This window comes from Rattus norvegicus, chromosome 6 (assembly GCF_036323735.1).
Source record: "Rattus norvegicus strain BN/NHsdMcwi chromosome 6, GRCr8, whole genome shotgun sequence".
Classification (NCBI taxonomy): domain Eukaryota; kingdom Metazoa; phylum Chordata; class Mammalia; order Rodentia; family Muridae; genus Rattus; species Rattus norvegicus.
The window spans coordinates 101,198,181-101,219,493 of NC_086024.1; the positions used below are offsets into that span (position 1 = coordinate 101,198,181).

Genomic DNA, 21,313 nt, shown 5'->3' on the forward strand with positions numbered 1-21,313 from the left:
TTTCATGTTCTGAATCACTCAGTTCCTCACACACATTACACGCATTCGATAAACATCTATAGAATTGAATAAGGCAGATAAAGCTGTCATTGGACTTTGAAAACAAACATTGAAGATGGGTTCAGAGAATTGTATTGATAAGCTTAGCTCAATTGGAACACAATGAGAGCTACATGTATTGTTATTATTATTTATTATTATCATGTTTTCTGAGACAGGGCTTCTCTGTGTAGCCCTGGTTGTCCTAGAAATTAGTCTGTAGACGAGGCTGGCCCTGAACTCTGAGATCCACCTGCCTTTGCCTCCCAAGCACTGGGATCAAACATGTGCGCCACCAGTTTGCCAGTGTTATTCTACATCTTCTACTAGTTGCATTTTTATTTATTTATTTTATTTATTATATATGAGTACACTGTAGCTGTCTTCAGATACACCAGAAGAGGGCATCGGATCTCTTTACAGATGGTTGTGAGCCACCATGTGGTTGCTGGGAATTGAACTCATGACCTCTGGAAGAGCAGTCAGTGCTCTTAATCACTGAGCCATCTCTCCAGCCCCTACTAGTTGCATTTTAAAAGGTGAAATGAACTTTAATAAAAGAATAGTAGTCTTTCACCTGCTCAAAGTCGGAACAAAATTCATCCTTAACTGATCTGTGCACTTTGCACAATCCATACAAATACCTTAATAGCGCTAAAATTTTAGTTGCGAGACTCACATTACAGAATACACAGCTCTGACAAGATTCATCCTCGGGGAGGCTGAAGTGACCTGCTGTTCCAGCCCCTGCCTCCTAAAGCCGTTTCCAGAGAATTGCTTCAGGAATAGCTGGTGATTCCATATGACCCACTTCATCCAGCCTTTCAGATGGATCCAATCAAAACTTCAGTCTAGCCCCAAGCCTTCTAGGTGTACAGGGACTGGATAACAAATGCTAAAGCTAGCTTCTCAAGTCTAACCAAATTTTCTAATTTTCCTACCCATTTCCACCCCTTTAAAGAATTTTTGTCACCCGTGTTCAGCAGGAAGAAGTTTAGGAGCGTTGTCAGCCCTAACCCTTGGGTCTGGGTGTCTGGTTATGGTTATTTTATAAATTATAGGTAGGTTATCATTTTAAGGGATAACTTGAAAATGGTTGTAATTTTGGACAGGAAGGACATAGATGGGAAGGATTACTAAATTTATTCTTAAGCAAAGCATTACATAGCCTCATCTTATATTGGTAGAAATCCTTGTAATTGATACAAATTGAAGTTATAATTTTACATTGGCACAGAATTTATAGATTAATGCAAATTTAAGGTTTTCACTGGTATCAATTTCTTATATTGATACAAAATTTGAAATTAATATGGTTACCCTTAGGCATCGTGCCTATGCAACTCATTTAAGAATACAAGGCTTGGAGTTGGGGATTTGGCTCAGTGGTAGAGCGCTTGCCTAACAGGGCCCTGGGTTCAGTCCCCAGCTCCGAAAAAAAGAAAAGAAAAGAAAAAAAAAAAAGAATACAAGGCTTAGGGCTGGAGAGATGGCTCAGCGGTTAAGAGCACCCGACTGCTCTTCCAGAGGTCATGAGTCCAATTCCCAGCAACCACATGGTGGCCCACAACCATCTGTGAAGAGATCTGATGCCCTCTTCTGGTGTATCTGAAGACAGCTACAGTGTACTTATATATAATAAATAAATAAATCTTAAAAAAAAAAAGAATACAAGGTTTAGACCCAGTCCTTCTAATAACTGCTATTACAAACTATTTAGGATAATTAAGTAATGCAAGTTAAGGGTCAGGTAATAAACTCATGGTTATATTAGATTCTGATCTAACTATATTAAGGTGTTTTCTATGATATTCAAATAGAAATAGCTAAGAATAGTTAAGATTTAACAACTCAGATATGCTTTATATAGATAGTCTTCAAAAACATCAGAAATCCACAGAATATGACATTTAATATTAATTCATTATTAAAGATCATTTGACTAGAGACACATCAGCCCCTTCTTAGTTCAAAGAAGAAATTGAACATCAAAATCCCCACATGGAGCTGCTCCAGTTATAGCAAGATAGACACTGGACAAAAATCACCCTGCTCATCCACAGACAAAATATACTGTCCAAGAAAGGATACACGGTGCAGGGTAGTCTGCCAAGACAGAGTAAGGAAGTCCTTCGTGGTTCCTGCTTCATTTCAAGGTCGGTCAGATGGTCCTGGGTTAGAAGGCTAGAAACAAATGCTCTGACATTTTGAGTAATAGGGGACTGCCCAAGTAGTCAGCTGTCTCTACGATTTGTTTAAGTTTTGTAAGCTATGTTTTTTATGCTTCCTATGTATTCAGGTAATATTTAATTTGTTCTAGGATTTCTGATGGAGTTGAAGACTAATTATAATCTCATAATGGAACTTAACTGTTTAGCCTTGAGGAAGATGATAGAGAAAGGGTGGTTTTCTGATGGCAATACAAATTAAAGTCAGAACATAACTGAGATTTAGAATTTAAAGTCTTTAAGTCAGGATAAATAGTAAAGTACTTTATTTAACTGACAAATATGATGGACTGGATATTAATTGTATAGCATATGTTGTAATTTTCATAATTGTTTTGATTATGCTCATTTTATGTCTGAGAGAAGAAAGAGTCTCTTTTTAATTTGAACAGAAAGAATGATATGTTGGGAATTGGTTCTAATGCTTTGTCTTATTTTGGCTTCCACAAGCTGTGCTTCCAGACATAAGGGTCCCTGCCCCCAGCTGGCTTTGATTGGTAATAAAGACTTGCTGTATAGCCAATGGCGGGGTAGAAAGATGGAGGCAGGACTTTTAGATTGCTTTGGGGCAGGGGGCGGATGAATCGCCATGACTCGGAGGAGAGGGATCAGATTTAAGAGATGGCAGAAGAGGTTGGGGATTTAGCTCAGTGGTAGAGCGCTTGCCTAGCAAGCGCAAGGCCCTGGGTTCGGTCCCCAGCTCCGGAAAAAAAAAAAAGAAAACAAAAACAAAAACAAGAGATGGCAGAAGAAAGTCATCATGTAGGTGGACAGGGAATGCAGCCTTGGGGGAGGGAGGAGCGGTGTGTGTGTGTGTGTGTGTGTGTGTGTGTGTGTGTGTGTGTGTGTGTGTGCTGCTCAGAAGGCAGTGTGCTAGTGCTAAGTGCTAAGCCGGGAATACCTGAGGGAAATGTGTGCTAGCCATGGGGAGGTTTGGAAGCACCCAACCATTGAGCTGGTCAAAGCATATAAAAATCAGCTGGTGTGTGTATGTGTGTGTGTGTGTGTGTGTGTCTTTCATTTGCAAATCCAGAGCTCTTGGGTGGGTGCAGCATGAGACTTGCCAGGAGCCAAAGCAGTTTAACGAATTAACTGCTACACTTTCTGTTCTCTTTTCTCTATGTAATACTATACACACACACACACACACACACACACACACACACACACACACTAGTGACTACATTCTGCATATGATGGAATGTATGATATTTTCTTCTTTTTCCTTCCTGAGGTTCTATTACCTTGCTTAAAATTATAAGTCCACGGGGCTGGGGATTTAGCTCAGTGGTAGAGCGCTTACCTAGGAAGCCCAAGGCCCTGGGTTCGGTCCCCAGCTCCGAAACAAAAGAACCAAAAAAAAAAAAATTATAAGTCCATTCATTTTCCTACAAATTTTGTGATTTCAGTTTTTCTTTTCTTTTTTTTGATTTGTTTATTTATTATATATAAGTACACTCTCGCTGTCTTCAGACACACCAGAAGAGTGCATCAGATCTCATTACAGATGGTTGTGAGCCACCATGTGGTTGCTAGGATTTGAACTCAGGACCTCTGGAAGCACTCAGTGCTCTTAACCACTGAGCCATCTCTCCAGCCCTCAGTTTTTCTTTAGAATGGAACAGTATGCCATTTTTTGTTTGTTTGTTTTGTTTTTTGAAATGGGATGTTTCTGTGTAACTCTGGTTGTCCTGGAACTCACTCTATAGACCAGGCAGACTTTAAATGCACAGAGATTGGCCTGCCTCTGCCTCCTGAGTGTTGGGAGTAAAGTCATGTGCACCATTGCCCGGTTCATTTTTTTAAGATAGATAGATTTATTTATTTATTTATTTATTTATTTATTTATTTATTGTATGTGAGTACACTGTCACTGCCTTCAGACAGACCAGAAGAGGGCATCAGATCCCATAACAGATGGATGTGAGCCACCATGTGGTTGCTGGGAATTGAACTCAGGACCTCTGGAAGAGCAGTCAGTGCTCTTAACCTCTGAACCATCTCTCCAGCCCCGGTTCATTTTTTATATGTAGAAATTTCTCATTTCCTTTCATCTGTTAATGAACACCTAGGTTGATCTTAATTCTTTGCTAGAGTGAATAAATCAGGAATAAACACAGGAGTGTAAATATCCCTATGTATTCTGAGTAAATGCTTAGGAGTGAAATAACAGGGTCGTATGGTAGTTCTGGTTTTAATTTTTTGAGAGATCTCTCAACTGACTTCCACAGTGGCCTTAATTTGCATTCCCATCAACAGTGATAGTTTCTTTTTCTCCACATCCTCTCCAGCATTTGTTGTCAGATTTATTGATAATGCCATTCCAACAAGGGTGAGATGGTATCTCAAAATAATTTTAATTTGCATTTCCCTGATGACTGAGGATACTGAACACATTTAAAAATGGTTATTAGCCTTGTGTGTTTCTTATTTTGAAAAGCATCTATTCAGTTCACTTGCCCATTTATTGACAGGCAGTTTTATTTCCTTGGTATTTAGTTTCTGCAATTCTTGAAAATTCTGAATTTTAGTCCCTTGTCTAAAATATGACTGGTAAAGATGTCTTCCCATTCTGTGAACTGTTTGCTCTGCTAATTGTGTCCTTTGCTAAATAGAAACTTTTTCATGAAGTCTAGTCTGTTGATTCTGAGGGTCCATTTCTGTTAGTATTAATTAGTGTACTATTCAAAAAGTTCTGTCCAACCCAATGTCTTTTTTTTTTAAATTGCTTTTATTTTATTGGTGTTTTGCCTGCATGCATGTCTGTGTGAGGGTGTCAGATGTTACAGTTGTGAGCTGCCATGTGAGTTCTAGGGGGTGAAATTGGGTCCTCTGGAAGAGCATTCAGTGCTCCTAACGTCTGAACTATCTCTCCAGCATCCTCCAACCCAATGTCTTGACAACTATCCCCTAGGTTTCCTTCTGGAAGTTTCAGTGTTTCCTGTTTTAGATAAAAGGTTTTGATCTACTTTGAATTGATTTTTGTGCACAGAGAATGATAAGAATCTAATTTAAATGGTTTAGTAGATTCTCGACAGCACTTTAAGCTTCTCTTCCCAAACACCTGCTCACTCTTAAGTCTGATCTCTTCTCTGTTATTATAGCACAAAATGGTATTTAAACTATCATTCAGATTCTTTGAATCTGGAGTAAATGGAAGCAAGAAGGCGCCTACTAGAAGTTCACTCTGGCTCAAAGTCGCTTTTCGACACATCTTTGAGTCCTCAGATCCTTTCAATATCTAAACATTTTTGAGTCCAGTCTCTGGCGCACCCTCGTTGCCCGGAGACCGCGGTGCATCCCGCCTAACAACCGTTACTATGGGCGGAGACTGCTAGCCAACTAAGGAGTCCTTAGAACGCTTGCGGCAATCAAAATCCCAGTTCTCGCGAGGTTTCGTCTTCCGGGTGTCGCTGGGGACGTTCTCCATAAACTGCGTGACGATGTGTGGGGACTGTGTGGAGAAGAAGTACCCCAATCGGGTGAGCAAGTGGGCACGAAGAGCCTCCCGCAGGTTCGGTGTTCGACCGATATTCCTAGACCTGCCAGAGCCCACTCTGCAGTCCTGTCACCTCAGTGACCAAGCTCACGGGCCTCAGGTCCCCTCCTTGGTGACTGACGTCAGCGGCCCTTCCGGTTCTCTTGGGTTGCTGGGGACAACGGGGAACCCTCAAGACTACCTACCCACCCAAGTTGACAGCAGCTCCTTCTGGCCTTTCTGCAATCCCGGCTTCGTCCTCTAGCTCTCTTGATAAAATTCTTATACTTAATTCTGTCGCTGGATGAACGTCTGAGGTCATTTTAGAATTCTCTTTTTGGAGACAGGCCTTGTGTAGCCCAGGCTGGCTTCAAACTCACTATGTAGCTGAGGAGGATTTTCTTTGACTTATGATCCTCCTTCCGCATTATCTCTTGAACGCTGGCATCACACCCCCAGCCTCTTGTTCTAACCATATTTGAAGATGGTAGAACTGGTATGCAGAGAGGAACTATCGCTTGCCCAAGTATAAGAGCAAAGACTAGATTGTGATTCCCCTTTCCGTCTTGTCCAGTTCTTTTCCTTTCCCCTTCTCTTTGTCCTTCCCTTCTTGATATTGAGGATTGAACCCACGGTGTGTACCTGCCTGGCAAGCACTCTAACCAACGGAACTATACCCCCAGCCCTTATTTTAAGTCTTTGTTCCTCTCAAGCTTAGGAGGTTTTGAGGCTCGATTCTTACCGTTCTTTTGCATATTGATGTGTGTAGACAGATTGCTTTGCTAGTCTGTGCAGGAGTGACTACCAAGGCTCGGGGCTGCTTATGAACTTGCAGTTTGGGAAGTATGATTGACAGAGTGCTATTTAATCGATGTGAAAAGGAAGACTGATCAGGAATGGGGATGCAGTATTTTCCATCCAAATAAGGTATGTTTTGGATGATTTAGAGGGGGAAGAAAATGAAGGAAAATAGCAAGATGAAGGATCCTCGTGTTGGTTGGGAGGTAAAACATCTTCATAGTTCTTTTAATATTTCATGAGTGATAGGGTACAGAGGGTGCAGCATGCCTCTAATCCCAGGACTTGGGAGACAGAGGCAGGCAGATCTCCAAGTTCAATGCCAGCCTGGTCTATAGAGCTAGTTCGAGGACAGCCAGGGCTCGAACACACACACACACACACACACACACACACACACACACACACACACCACAAAAACAAAACTTCTCTTGTGAGTGATATGCAAGTCTTTTGAGATGGTTGTTACATGAATTTTCATTATAGTACAACCACTTTGATTTATAAAATAATTAGCATTCATTATCAAATTTAAATGGCCACTGGAATGGCACAGAAATGTTTATTCTAAAAGAATGCACGTGCACATCTCCTGGCAATGTGTATGAGAATGTTTGTAACATTATTTGCAGCTAGAGCAAAACTCGTATTCGTAGAAGGGAATATCGTAAGAGTAGGGCCATGAATGTGAATTAGCATAGAGCATCTCAAGGGGAAGTGGTTTTGCCTCCCAGGGGATTTGGCAGTATCCAAAGACACTTGATTGTCACAATGAAAGAGCTACTTTACATCTGATGGGGAGAGACGAGGTTTTATGCTATAATAAACAGGACAACCATCAAAACGAAGGGCTCTGTATCCCAGTGTCAGTAGTGCAGAGGTAAGGAACCCAGAGTTAGAGCAATGCAAGCACTAGAATCAGATACAGCCATTTGACTTTAGTCTGACAGTATTGGTGAAAGAGCACATGAGGTGCAACTTTAAATCAAGCAAACTAAATACAGTAAGACTTTTGCAGTTGGTAAAACCAGGCTGGGAAGCAAGAAGTTACTCTAAAGTCATTGTATTGATGGTTGCTATACAGAGTGTGATCAAGGGTGGTCATATAAGGGGCCAGAGAGATTGCTCAGTGACTGGTGCTATTGCAAAGGACCTAGATTCAGTTCCCAGCCCCCACAGGGCAGCCAACAACTGTCTATAACTCCAGTTCCGGGGGATCCAACTCCTCTGGTCTCCATTAGTACCAGGCAGGCATTGATAAACATAAAATAACTATAATCTTTCAACAACAACAAGTGGGGGAGAAGCTTCTGGAATGTAAGAAGTGGGTGGTTTGTGTTTTACTTAACTGGTGGTTCTGTTTGCTTATAATTATTCTGTATGTCTCTGCTTTTATTATTTTTCTATATTGTGTTTTAGTTCATGCTTTTTTTTTTTAAACTAGAAAGGGGTTTTATGGGTCTTAATGATAACCATTTCACACGGGAAACCATGAGGAAAAGTTTGTGGTAAACAGAGTTGTTAGGGGCTAGAGAGATGGCTCAGGAGTCAAGAGCATTTAATGCTGCATCAGAGAACCAAATTCCATTCCCACCACTCACATCAGTGCTCACAGCAGCCTCAGCCCTGGCTCAGGAGATCCAGTCCTCTCCTCTGGCCTGGCCTACACAGGGACTGCACTCATTGCATAACAAGGACACAGACACTTTTTTTTTCACCTTTAAAAGAGAGAGCAGCCGGTTCATTCTTTCTCCTCCTGACCCCAGAAGTAGCAAGAGAACTTTATTTAGAGTACATGATAGTACAGAATAAAAGGGAAATGTGCAGGGCTGGCAAGATGGCCACACTCCATTTCTGTGGCACTGCCTATTGAACCCAGGGCTTCATGTAAATGCTCCCCAGTCAAGCTAAACCACTGGCCTCATCAGCCCTGTTTTTAATTGTAAACCTTCCCTGACAGAAAATACATAGTAGCATACATAAACCTTATAGCTACATTGACATGTATGATCAGAAATAATAATAATGTTTTATGTTGTATTCCCTGTAGTTTCAGGTTTTCTGAAACTTGTAAGTTTTTTGTTGATTTGTTTTGTTGGTTGGTTTTGGTTTTTGAAGACAGGGTTTCTCTGTGTAGTCATGACTGTCCTGTAATTCACTCTGTAGACCAGGCTGGCCTCAGACACAAAGATCTGCCTGTCTGCCTCTTGAGTGCTGGAATTAAAGGCGTGCATCACCATGCCTGGCCCTCAAATTTGTAAGATTTTATACTATACTATCAAACTAATAATCTTTACTGACTAATTTTCATGGTTTTTAGCCATTTCTTCTTTTATTTATCCCTTTACAAGTCTTTAGCTGAGTTTTCTGTAAATCACATTTTCTAAGTGTCCTTAACAGGCCATCCAGGGCTACACAGTGAGACCCTGTCGAAAACAAAGAGTAGGGCCAATAAACATATGTATAGACTCCAGGGAGACTACTAATCATTGGGAGAAGGCAAATTAAAACTTTGGTAAGATTTCCACTTATATCACTAGAAAAGTGAAAAAAATGTGTTCAATAACTGTGGTTGGGGACTCGCTTCAGCAGCACATGTACTAACATTAGAACGATAGAGAGGAGATTAACGTGGCCCCTGTGCAAGGATGACACGCAAATCCGTGTGGCTTCCATATTTGTAAAAAATAGGGATGGGAAGATGTGGAGTGACTGGGGATAACATTGCTGACAGGAGTGTGAAAAGGAGAACCCCGGGTGTGTGCCTGGGGGAGGGGAGCTAGAGAGATTGCTCAGTGGAAAAGAGCATTTACTGCTTTTGCAGAGGGCCGGAGTTTAATTCCCAGCAGCCATATATCAGGCAGCTCATCGATACCTGTAATCCAACTCCAGGGGTATCCAAGATCTCTGGCCTCCCTGGGCACCTGCATCTACTTGTACAAACCCACAGACAGACCACGCATGTTCACATAAAAATAATGGAGAACTTAGAAGTATTTGGTTAACTTATTACAAAGTTCAATATACCACTTAAAAAACAGCCTATGTGACCCAGAAATTGGGTCCACACAAGACTTGTATATGAATCTTTTTTTTTTTTTTGGTTCTTTTTTTCGGAGCTGGGGACCGAACCCAGGGCCTTGCACTTCCTAGGTAAGTGCTCTACCACTGAGCTAAATCCCCAGCCCCAAAGATTTATTTTATTTATTCCATGTATGTAAGTACACTGTTGCTGTCTTCAGACACACCAGAAGAGGGCATCAGATCCCATTACAGATGGCGGTGAGCCACCTTGTTGTTGCTGGGAATTGAACTCAGGACCTCTGGAAGAGCAGTCGGTGCTCTTAACCGCTGAGCCATCTCTCCAGCCCAATGAATCTTTATAATTGCGTTATTCATTATAGCCCCAAACTGAAATCAAGTCAGTGCCACCAACAGCTAACTACACAGAACACTACTTGGCAATAGAAAGCAGTACTAACATAGACAGTGTGTTGAGAAAAAGAAGCCAGAAACAAAAGAATAGTCTAACCATTTGCATAAAATTCTGGAACATGGAAGATTAGAAAGAATAAAATCGGGCTGGAGAGATGGCTCTATATAGTCATGTCTTAGTTCCTGCTCTAGAACTATTCTCTTCTTTAACACACAGTGGTAAGACACCCTCAGAACGGAGAGATTATGGTGCCCGAACTAGGAGGATTTCACTATGGTGTTTAAGGTGGCTCTTCCTGAACTATGTGTATAAAAATCACATTTGGCTCACCATCCCTGTAGTATGGATGGCATCAGGTACATAGGCACTTTGGAGAAATGATTTTTATATCACATTAACTATTAAAATCTCTCAATTGGTCAGGAGAGATGGCTCAGTGGATGAAAGAGCTTGCAAGTCTGATGACCTGAGTTCAGTCCTCAGAACTAACATAAAGTGGGAGGACTCCACAGAATTGTCCTCTTATCTCTACACATGACCACTGGCACATGCGCACTGCCGCACTCCCATTTTATATATCTATAAATAAAAGTATTCAGTGTTGCTTGCAGTTGGATTGGACAATTTGTAAAATAGCTTTTATGTTAATAGAGTCTTTAGCCAGGAATCTGTTTAGTTTCTCCATGCCAAATAAAAAGCCTTGGTTCCTTGGCCACTTCTGTGTTAGTCTGGTCAGTCAAAGCCATTACCCGTCTCTGCCTCAGTCACACACACTCTTAAAGGCTGACGTTTATAGACAGATTTGCTGGTTTATTTTGTGGTATTAGCAAAGGCATGAGAAGTAGTCCTTTCAACAGTGTGTACACTTACTTTTAGTTGTGACTCATTTGTTTCTATTTTGATTGATTTAATTCTAGGTTTTTGGCCTATATTTAAAAATACTTTTAAAATTTTCTGATTTACTTTTTGTATTGAATGTTGTTTTGTTGTTTCTAAGTATTTGGACTTAGTTCTCTTACATTTGTTTGCTGTGATACAGGGATTGCAGCTAAGGCCTCATGGATGCTGAGCAAATGCTTTACCACTGAGCCACATCTCCAGCCCTACTCTTCTTTGCCAAACACACTTGTAGTCCTTAGAAATTCATGGACTTAACATGTTCATCAAGTATCCTTATAAGTATTAATACTGTAGGAAAGCTAGCTACTTAAAAAAGTACTGTGAGCTTTGAGGAGGCTGGAGAGATGGTTCAGTGATTAAGTATACTGGCCGCTCTTCCAGAAGTCCTGAGTTCAATTCCCTGCAACCACATGGTAGCTCATGACCATCTGAATGGATCCGAAGCCCTCTTCTGGTTTGTCTGAAGACAGCTACAGTGCACTCAGATAATTCTTTTTTTTTAAAAAAAAAAAAAGTACTTTGAGCAGGTGTGTTCTGGCTGTGTCTTTGGCCTATAGAGACTTTGAGTCGTTTGGTCAGTTTCACCGAAGGTTTCTTTTTTTTTTTTTTTTTTTTTAATTTTTTTAAGATTTATTTATTTATTATATATAAGTACACTGTAGCTGTCCTCAGATACACCAGAAGAGGGCATCAGATTTCCTTACAGATGGTTGTGAGCCACCATGTGGTTGCTGGGAATTGAACTCATGACCTCTGGAAGAGCAGTTGGGTGCTCTTAACCGCTGAGCCATCTCTCCAGCCCTCACCGAAGGTTTCTAAGTATAAGAGGATCCCTGTTCTCATGCTCTAGGGGAACACCTGTCTGGAGAATGGCTCGTTCTTACTGAACTTTGCAGGCTGCGCCGTGTGCAGTAAGCGGGACTTTATGCTGATCACAAACAGATCCCTGAAAGAGGAAGATGGAGAAGAAATAGTTACCTATGACCGTAAGTAGAGTTCGTCTTGAAATGCAGATCTGTTTGCAGACATCAGCTTTCAGAAGTGGTCGTGTTGTACGGGTGTTCTGAGAGCACGCTCAGTGTTGGGTGTAAGTTACTGAGAGGAAGATAGGATAGGACCTCCCGCTGTGAATAACAACCTGTAGGTGTGATGATCTTCCTGCTTCTGCCTCTTCAGCGCTGAGATTATGCATGTGTGCCACCATGCCCAGCTAGTTGTACAGACTTTATATCACTGTAAATGAGATGACTTCTTGGTTTATTTGTTGTTGTAGTTGTTGTTGTTGTTGTTGTTTTTTGAAGTAAGATCTCATTTTGTAGATCAGGCTAGTCCAGAACTCATGCTATAGCCCAAGCTTCCTAGAACTCATGACTGTCCTGCCTTAGCTTCCCAAGTGCTAGAATTAAAGGCCTACCCACTACTCCTAGCCAGGGATTTTTTTTAAACTTGGATCCATGGGTTTTTAATGGAAGGGGTCCTTCAGTAGATGTAAAGGTCGGGACCAGCCTGGTGAGGTATTTCACCCCTGCTGTGCCAGCACTCAGGTGGCAGAAGGAGGAGGATCAGAGGTCCAAAGGCAAGTGGGGCTGAAGAGTTAGGGGAAAGTTAGAAGAGCGGGGAAGAGTGTCACAGTATAGCACCATTTTCCCTGGTACCAATGACCCTGGTGTGCTTTGGTATTTCCCGCTTTGTTTCTGTTTTTTACCTGCTTTGGCCTCTTGTCCCACTGTCCATCTGATGCTTCCTTCTCTTGCTTTTATTACTGGACCTTCCTATCCTCAACCCTAGCAAAACACACGCAGAGAAAGTTCTTCATGTGAAGGAAGTGTATGTGCATGTTACGTGTGCATGTCATATGTGCATGTTATATGTACTAACGTGTACATGTCATATGTACATTTTAAAATTTTTATTATTTATTTTAAGTATATGAGTACATTGTAGCTGTCTTCAGACACACCAGAAGACAGCATCAGATCTCATTACAGATGGTTGTGAGCCACCATGTGGTTGTTGGGAATTGAACTCAGGACCTTTAGAAGAGCAGCCAGTCCTCTTAACCACCGTGCCTTCTCTCCAGCCCCATATATACATGTTATATGTACATGTTAGCACACAGACATTGTGACAAATATTTAAACTGCTCACATCTCCTCTTTGGTTTTCTTCTGGTTCTTGGTATGTTCTGAATATGAATAAGGAACAAGGATGCTGATAATATTTTTAAGGACAAGTCTGAAAAACATCAAGCTCTTAGAATAGGCTCAGACAGTTAAAAATACTCCAGAAGGTGTCTCTGTCTCCCTTTTTAAGCCTGTGTCCTCTGTAAGATTTTTTTTTTTTTTTGAGCTAGCAGGGAATAGTGAATAAGAGTCACATTCTTGGGTTAAAAATTCTGGCTCCAAACCTCCTATCTCTGTAGTCATCTGCTTACTTAACCATAGTGTGCCTTTTTTCCTGATAAAGAGGTAATAATGTTATGTCTCATTGAATTTGAGGTTGCAAGAATAGCTCTAAACATATCTAAAGAGTATCTGGCACAGTTTATTAATTATTGTTACATTGTTTTTATTTTTAGTAGATATTTTGTTACCTCATATTCACTTTATGCCCACAGTTGGTTTTCTTTATCCCTGGTTATAACTGCAGATTTACTGTCATTCCTGAGAATAACAGCTTCTGCATAGCTAGATGGGCCCACACTTCTAAAAACACACAGTACTGGACTTGGTGGCACAGACCTTTTATCCTAGCAACTTGGTGACAAGCACCTTTACTCAATCGTGCCAGCTTGATAGCAGCTACTCAGGAGACTGAAAGGTCAAGGCCTGCTTGGGCTGCAGAGTGAGTTCAAAGCCAACCTGGACAACTTAGTGAGACCTTGACTTAGAAATGACAAGAGGGTTGGGCATGTAGGTCAGTGGTAGAGTGCCTGCTCTAGGATTGGTCCTTAGTACTGCAAAAGTAAAGAAGTAAACAGCACCTAAGTATCTGCTTGCTACTTTCTGTAGGGAGCTTTCGATAGGAATTAACAAGTGCACAGTGAGCACTTTAGTTCAGATCCTAATTATGTAAAGTTTGATAGAATCTGGATTTCTTGAGGTCAGTATTTTAATGAGTTTCCTGCTCTGTTAAATGTGACAGAGTTAAAATTTCTTTTAAGTACTATGTGCTGAAAATAGAAATTTCATTGTTTTAATAAACTTTTCTAGACTTCATTATGTGTCTTTGTCTTGGCAGATTTGTGTAAGAATTGTCATCATGTCATAGCCAGACATGAGTATACATTCAGCATCATGGATGAATTTCAGGTAAATGTGTATATGGGTATTGTTAAAGAGGGACAAAGACTAAAAGTATTCTGAGCATCTACATATAATTTTTGTAGTGAAGTGCTAACAGTTATTACTTCAGCCCACCCTGTCTTTACCCATGCATGCTGGGAAGCTTTAAAGGTGGGTGGATCTGTGCTTCGTCACAGGAGTCACAAATCAAAATGACATTCCAGCCCTGTTGTTTTATTTAATAACCCAGTATTGGGTTCCCAAAGGAAAAGGATTTGTTTGTGTGTGTGTGTGTGTGTGTGTGTGTGTGTGTGTGTGTGTGTGTGTGTATGTGTGTGTGTGTGTGTGTGTGTGTGTGTGTGAGAGAGAGAGAGAGGTGCCCCCAGAAAACAGAAGAAGGACCTAGATCCTAGATGGCTGTGAGTCACCTTGTGGGTGGTAGGAACTGAACCTGGGTCTTTTGCAAAAGCAGCAAATGTTCTTCACTGCTGAGCCATCTCTCTAGTCTGCCATTTCAGGTTTTTATGGGATTACTACTGAGGTACCTTTTCTGCAGTGGCTTACTTCAAGCGTTGGCTGCTGGGTGGTAAGAGCAGTAGCAGCACACACCTTTAATCCCAGCGCTGGGGAGCCAGAGGCAGGCCCGTAGTGAATTCCATGTGTTGTCCAATCCTCTTGGTGGGTATGAGTCTGACAAGGAGGCTGTCTTTGTTTGCTCCTGTTGGTGTGCTGATTTGAGCAACTCTTTGGTTTTAAGTATAATAAGTTTTGGGTTTTTCTTTTTTCTAATTTGTTAAGCTAAATTTCCTTTTTAAAATATTTTTTAAAATTTTATTTATTCTTTTATGTTATGAGTACACTGTAGCTGTCTTCAGACACACCAGAAGAGGGCATCAGATCCCATTACAGATGGTTGTGAGCCACCATGTGGTTGCTGGGAATTGGACCCAGGACCTCTGGAAGAACAGCCAGTGCTCTTAACCACTGAGCCATCTCTCCAGCCCCTAAGTTTTACTTATTTTATTATATGTATGACTATTTTGCCTGCATGTATATTATCTACCACATTTGTGTCCAGTACCCATGAAGGCCAGAAAAGGACATTAGAACCCCTGGATCTACAGGAGATTTGGAGCCACATGTGTCATGAGCTGGCTGGCCTATGGGTGCTGGATACTGAACCTAGGTCTCCTACAAGAGTAGTAGGGAAGCAAGTGCCCATAACTGCTGAGCCAGCTCTAGTCCCTCACTCATAGCTTCAGTGGATAAAAAGGAACATAGTCAGTGTCAAATGTTTTAGTCAATCTATACATCTTGACCATAACTCTTTAATGTCTAGATTTTATGCCTTAAAATATTTATGCACTATGTGTACCTTAAAGCAAAACCATGGTTCAGGGAATAGAGGCAGCCAAAGAAGAATGACCATTTCATGGCTTAATTCCCCCACCCCCCAGCTGTCTTTATGAGAGGAAATGAGCGCCTGCAGCTCTCTTCCATGAGAGCACATGAGAACCCCTGAATGGATATTGAGATTGCCTGTTTATGTCCTGAGAGAGCTGTTGTAAAGCTTTTCCATGAGACCAAAGTCTGTCATTGTCCTTGACTGAGTGCAGCCACCTTCCAACAGCCCCCAAAATTACTCTGTGTAGACACAAGGAAAGGAAAAAGGAAGATGCTGTAGTCATGGTGTCTAGGCAATCACCACTCCTCCTGAAGACAGACGCTCTTAGGCTGCACTCTGCCTGCAGTCTTATTTCCAACACCTGCCGCTGCTCAACCCACATCCTGTACTCGGCCAGTAGATGGTTTTTGAAAGTATTCTTTTCTACTTCCTTGTTGGCCTTTGATGCCATCCTTGCTACAGATCCTTGCTAATGATCCTTAGCCCATGGCTGTAGCTGGCCCAGCTTCTCTCTCCCTTGCCTCAGCTCTTCCAGACACACCCACATGAGAAGTGTTTCAACAGCAGCCTCTGCCCTCCTTCCCTCCACAGGACGGTTATAGTTCCTCTTCGAAAGCTGCTTGACCTCATTTCCTGCATGATTACATAGTACTGTCTCCAGCATCTTTTCCAGATTGAAATTTTATATTAAATTTATGTTTATATTTTATATTATCCAGTGCCCTCTTTTGGCCTTTCTACAGGCACTGCCCTTACATACTCCCATCCATAGCACACACACAAAATACGTTATTTTTTAAAAATGTTTTAAAATTATATTAAATATACTTAGTTCTTATTTTGTTAAAAAATAATTTAAACTTACATTACTCAGCTACTTCTGTGACCCATTCTGAAAGCAACTTTTTGTCTTTTTCTTTTCTTTTTTTTTTTTTTTAGATTTATTTATTTATTTTGTATATGAGTACACTGTAGCTGTCTTTAGACACACCAGAAGAGGGCGTCGGATCCCATTACAGATGGTTGTGAGCCACCATGTGGTTGCTGGGATTTGAACTCAGGACCTCTGGAAAAGCAGTCGGTGCTCTTAACCGCTGAGCCATCTCTCCAGCCCTGTCTTTTTCTTTTCTACCTGAATATTTTTGTTTTTCCTATTTTGAGAGTGACTCATTGCGCAGCACTGGGAATCCTCCTGCCTCATCCCCAAGTGCTGAGAGCGTGGGCTTGCACCACAAGGCTTGGTTTTGAAAATTTCCTTAGCCAACTTTTCTTATTTCCCTGTTTCTCTGAACTCCGTCATTTTCCTTTGAGTAAATCTACCCTCTCATAGGCTTTCTGTGGTCTGTCTGAATCCTGGGCTTTTGCCCTCCTAACTGGCTCAGTATCTTTCCAGATCTGGGTTTAACCAGATCTTAAGCATTTCTACTCTTGAAGTCCATCCTGCTTGACTGTTTTTCCCCTGTCTTTTAAAATAATTTCTAACTGCTTCTTTGCTTTTTTTCTTTTCTGTTTTAATGACAAGAACACAGGGGGGAGGCATGATAGAGAGAGAAGTACAGAGTACAACAAAAATATATCCCCCATGACTGTGATCTTTGAACTCTTCCACAGAAGCCTTTCAGTGGACGGTGTGTGGCCTCAGGGTGTTGGGATGGGAGATTGTCTTCTGTTCCTCACAGGCCAGGAAAGAGGACGGGATCGAGAGAAGTAGGGTAAAGAGCAAGGGCCTCTGAGTAAGCAGAAGATCTGACCCCACAGTGGGCAGATTCTGCCGATCCACCCTTCCTCCAGATCTCTAACCCTTAGTACTTTGAGTCTCCTATGAATGCCTGGGGCCCGTGACTCTCCCCACTTGGACAGCTTGGTAAGAGGTCCTGATCTCACCACAGCCCTGACAGCACAGGGAGCCAAGTCCCTGGCATCTCAGCTGAGAATCTAGGCATACTTTCCTATGGAAACACTGTAATATGTAGTTAGAGTCCACAGCTTTTGTACAGTGCAAATGTAAAAGACTTGGGCATTTTCCTGGGAATTTGACTGCCACATATATAACATTACTCCCGTGGGAAACTGCTTTTGAATTCCAAATCATTGACTTACAATGAAATTTGCATTTGAGGCTCCCTATAAATCAAAGGGTACGAGTATAACCAGTCTCTAATTTAATAATCTTACCAGGTTATATCATACATTATATCAGTTTTTTTCTACATGTGATGTGTGTCAGTTTGGTAAAGATCATGGTGCATTTTTTCCTTTGTTCATGATTAACCACTGTGCATAACATCGCAAAGCTTGGAAGCATTGACTAGAAACTTGAGAGAGGTTAGGTTAGTTGAAAGTTCAGTTCCCTCTTTTTTAATTGCACAAACGTTTTTATTTAGTTGCTGTTTAAATTTTGTTTTGTTTTGAGCCACAGTGGGAATTAAACCCTAGTCTTCATGCTTGCAAGGCAAGCACACTACCAGCTGAGCTGTATCCTCACTGAGAACTCAACCACGTGTGTAGCTTCCATACAGTCGTCCCCCTCCCTCCCTTCCTCTCTGTGTGTGTGTGTGTGTGTTTTCCTGTTGACACAGGGTCTTGCTGTGTAGCCCAGGCTGACCCTCAGCCTTATGATCCTCCTGCCTCAACCTAGTGTGTGATTGGAAATGTTCTCCATCACACTTGGTTACTTTGATCTTTGTTTCCAATAAGAGATTGCCTTCCCAATAGTGATGTCTAGTGGGTTCAAGCAGTAGAAGTATTTGACAATGGTAAACCCTTGTAGAGGAAGATTAGTGTTGTATTTTATGCTCATGTGTGGTATTTATCCTGTAATCTTTAGCCTGTATGTATTTCTACTAGGCGTACAGAGGAGACTTTAAATAATGAGTGCAGGGGGGTAGCTCCGTGGAAGACTGCCTGCCTAGTGTGCATAAAGTTTAGAATTTAACCTCTAGCACTGAAAAATCAATCAGCTGGCCGATTGATTAATTCAAGAACAGTCTTTAAGAAGCAGGCTGGCTGCTGGCTGCTGCCTGTCTGGATTGGACTTGCCAGCTGAAATAGAAAGGAACTTCCGTTCTTGAGAGTCTTTATGCCCTTGTCTCTGTTGAGATCAGCATCCTCCTCTAGTGACTGTCCAGACCCAAGAAACTAATTGACTTGATCCATTTCCAGGCAGCTAGCGATAGCAACATCGTGTGGAGACACTAGAAGAATTGACGGAGATGCTTGTTTTTGTAAACAAAATAAAAATGTTTAAAGGGAATACGTCTATGACAACTGTCAGAACAGGACTTTGCCCTAAGGAATTGTGCTTAAAATAAATCCCCTTCTGTCAGCAGTCTAGATACTTGTTACATACCAGATCTATGAAACTTTGTAGGTACTTAAATAGATGAAGTCTTAGGCAATTAACTGTTTTAAGTATGAGGTACGCATGCTAGTTAATTTAATGCACTTTTTTTTTATTTCCTAGAGCTGATAAAAATAGCTTTTCGGTTTGAGAATTCTGTTTCTTTTTTCCCCTCCTGTTGCATAAATATCCTGAAAGGAAAGGTTCTAAGAACAAGAATTTGTCCTTAGAAATACCCATCCAAACTGCTCTGTTATTTATCTTAGTGTGTGTGTGTGTGTGTGTGTGTGTGTGTGTGTGTGTGAAACAGAGAGAGAGAGAGAGAGAGACAGAGAGAGAGAGAGAGAGAGAGAGAGACAGATAGAGAGAGGGAGAGAGAGAGAGAGAGAGAGAGAGAGAGAGAGAGAGAGAGAGAAAATACAATGCACATGTTCGGAAGTAGATTCTCCCACTATGTAGGTTCCTAGGATCAAGCTCAGGTTACCAAGCTTGCTTTACTCAATGAGCCATCTCACTGGCCTCCTGGTCTGTTTTGTTCTGTTTGTTTGTTTGTTTGTTTTGTTAGTGGTGGTGCTGTGGTTTTTGTTTATTGTGTTTTGTTTTATTTGTATTTATTTATTTACTTATTTATTTTTTGATACAAGATCTCCTGGAGTCCAGGGCAGTTTTGAACTCCTGATCCTCCTCCTGAGTGCTGGGATGTAGTTGTGTACCATCATGCCCAGCTGTACCCTGCTGGAGATTGATATCAGGTTTTGTGCATGCTAGGCAGGTACTTTACCAATTGAGCTACATGCCAGCCCAGATATCTTCATTAGTTTTAAAAAAGCACTAAGCTAAATGTGTATGCTTTCTTAAGCCAAGAAATAGCCATATACTTCAGTATACTTAAGCCATTCTTACATACGTGATGAGAGTTTACATAAACAGAAGGCTCCAGGAATATACAGAATACACCTAAAGCATTACTAATAGGTTTTGAAGAGTTAATCTAATATGCGAGAAGATTATCAGTGATAATTCTAGAGAAGCTTTATGGAGCAGTGGTTTATAAAGCGTCTTTCTCTCTGTCCCTTGAGGTAATTTTGCACTTTGTCTTGTTCTAGGAATATACCATGCTGTGTCTGTTGTGTGGCAAAGCCGAAGATACTATCAGTATTCTCCCTGATGACCCCCGACAAATGGCTCTGTTATTCTAAGCCTCCTGCAATTCTGTTGTAACTATATTGGGTTGCTTTAAAATATAGCAGGCCTAAAGGTTTGGCTAATAATGAAAGTTGTTTGTATGTTTTCTTTTCTATTTAACTTTCCTATTTGGATGAAAATGTAATTTGGGTACTGTTGTTTACTAGAGTTGAGTTGCTCTGCTAAAGTCCCCTGTACACATCAGTGCAGCTAGAGTGAGACGCCTTTGCCAGTGGTTATTTGGCTAGAACACAACTAGAACCAAAGCACTTCTGCACTCAGATCAAGGTTTCCTGACAAAGGAACCCAGGACTCCTTGCAAAAGTAAATGATGGAATGGGGCAGAAATTCTGCATTGTGAACTTAGAGCATTTTGTGCCACCAAAAAAAAAGGGGGGGGGGAATATATGAACAAAAACCACAGTGATTAAGGCAGTGGTTCTCAACCTTCCTAATGCTGTGACCCTTTAATACAGTTCCTCCAACTGTATAGTTGGGTGGCCCCCAACTATAAAAATATTTTCATTGCTACTTCTAGCTGTAATTTTGCTAGTTATGAATTATAAATATCTGATATGTAGGAGATCTGATATGTGACCCCTGTGAAAGGGCTGTTCAGTCCCAAAGGGATCGCAACCCATGGGTTGAGAGCCACTGGATTAAGGGATGGTCAGACAGGAGCTCCCAGTGAACATAGCTTTAATAATTTGAAAATGAGCAAGTTGCTGCTACAGCCCAGAGTGTGCACTGAATTTCCATAGGTCCATGCTGATAGCAGTGATTGGGTGGGTGGATAAATAAGGAAGAGAAAAAAGCAGGAGCAGGGGTAGGAAGGGATTTCTGATGGTCCTACTTTGTCAGTGTGGGCTGTGTACCAAGTGACTTCCTTCCAAAGAGTAGCAAGGAAAGAGGGGGCGAGGGTGACTTCAGGGAAGAGAAGCCTAACAGGCACTGACTCCATCAGGTGACGTCAGGCATCCTTGATATGATGCAGTGGGAAGGTCTTCCCAGTGAGCCATAATCTGTGTAATCATAAGACCAGCATGATAGTTCAGTTAAACAGACTACCAGGGTCTTCCAAAACAAGGGAAATCTGAGAAACTGTTAGGAGGCGGAGGAGGGAGGCGTGGTGACTGACAGTACATGGAAGCCTAGCCCAGAAGAGCACATGGTAGAGAGCAGAAATCCGAGTAAAGGGTGTGATATGAGTGAGTAGAACT

At 41.4% G+C, this 21,313-nt stretch overlaps 1 protein-coding gene and 1 non-coding gene across 3 annotated transcripts; both read left to right on the forward strand.

Annotated features, from left to right (window-relative positions):
* Positions 1-5,597: 5,597 nt before the first annotated feature.
* Positions 5,598-20,184, forward strand: Churc1 (churchill domain containing 1). 2 transcript variants are annotated; one of them, NM_001106741.2, is given in 4 exon segments: positions 5,661-5,749; positions 11,730-11,865; positions 14,120-14,190; positions 20,015-20,179. In NM_001106741.2, coding segments are annotated over 4 exon segments (339 nt in total). In that variant the 5' UTR covers positions 5,661-5,710; the 3' UTR covers positions 20,108-20,179.
* Positions 9,124-9,226, forward strand: LOC120093305 (U6 spliceosomal RNA). The gene has a single exon (XR_005486411.1). It is a non-coding gene; the product is annotated as a U6 spliceosomal RNA (small nuclear RNA).
* Positions 20,185-21,313: the final 1,129 nt, after the last annotated feature.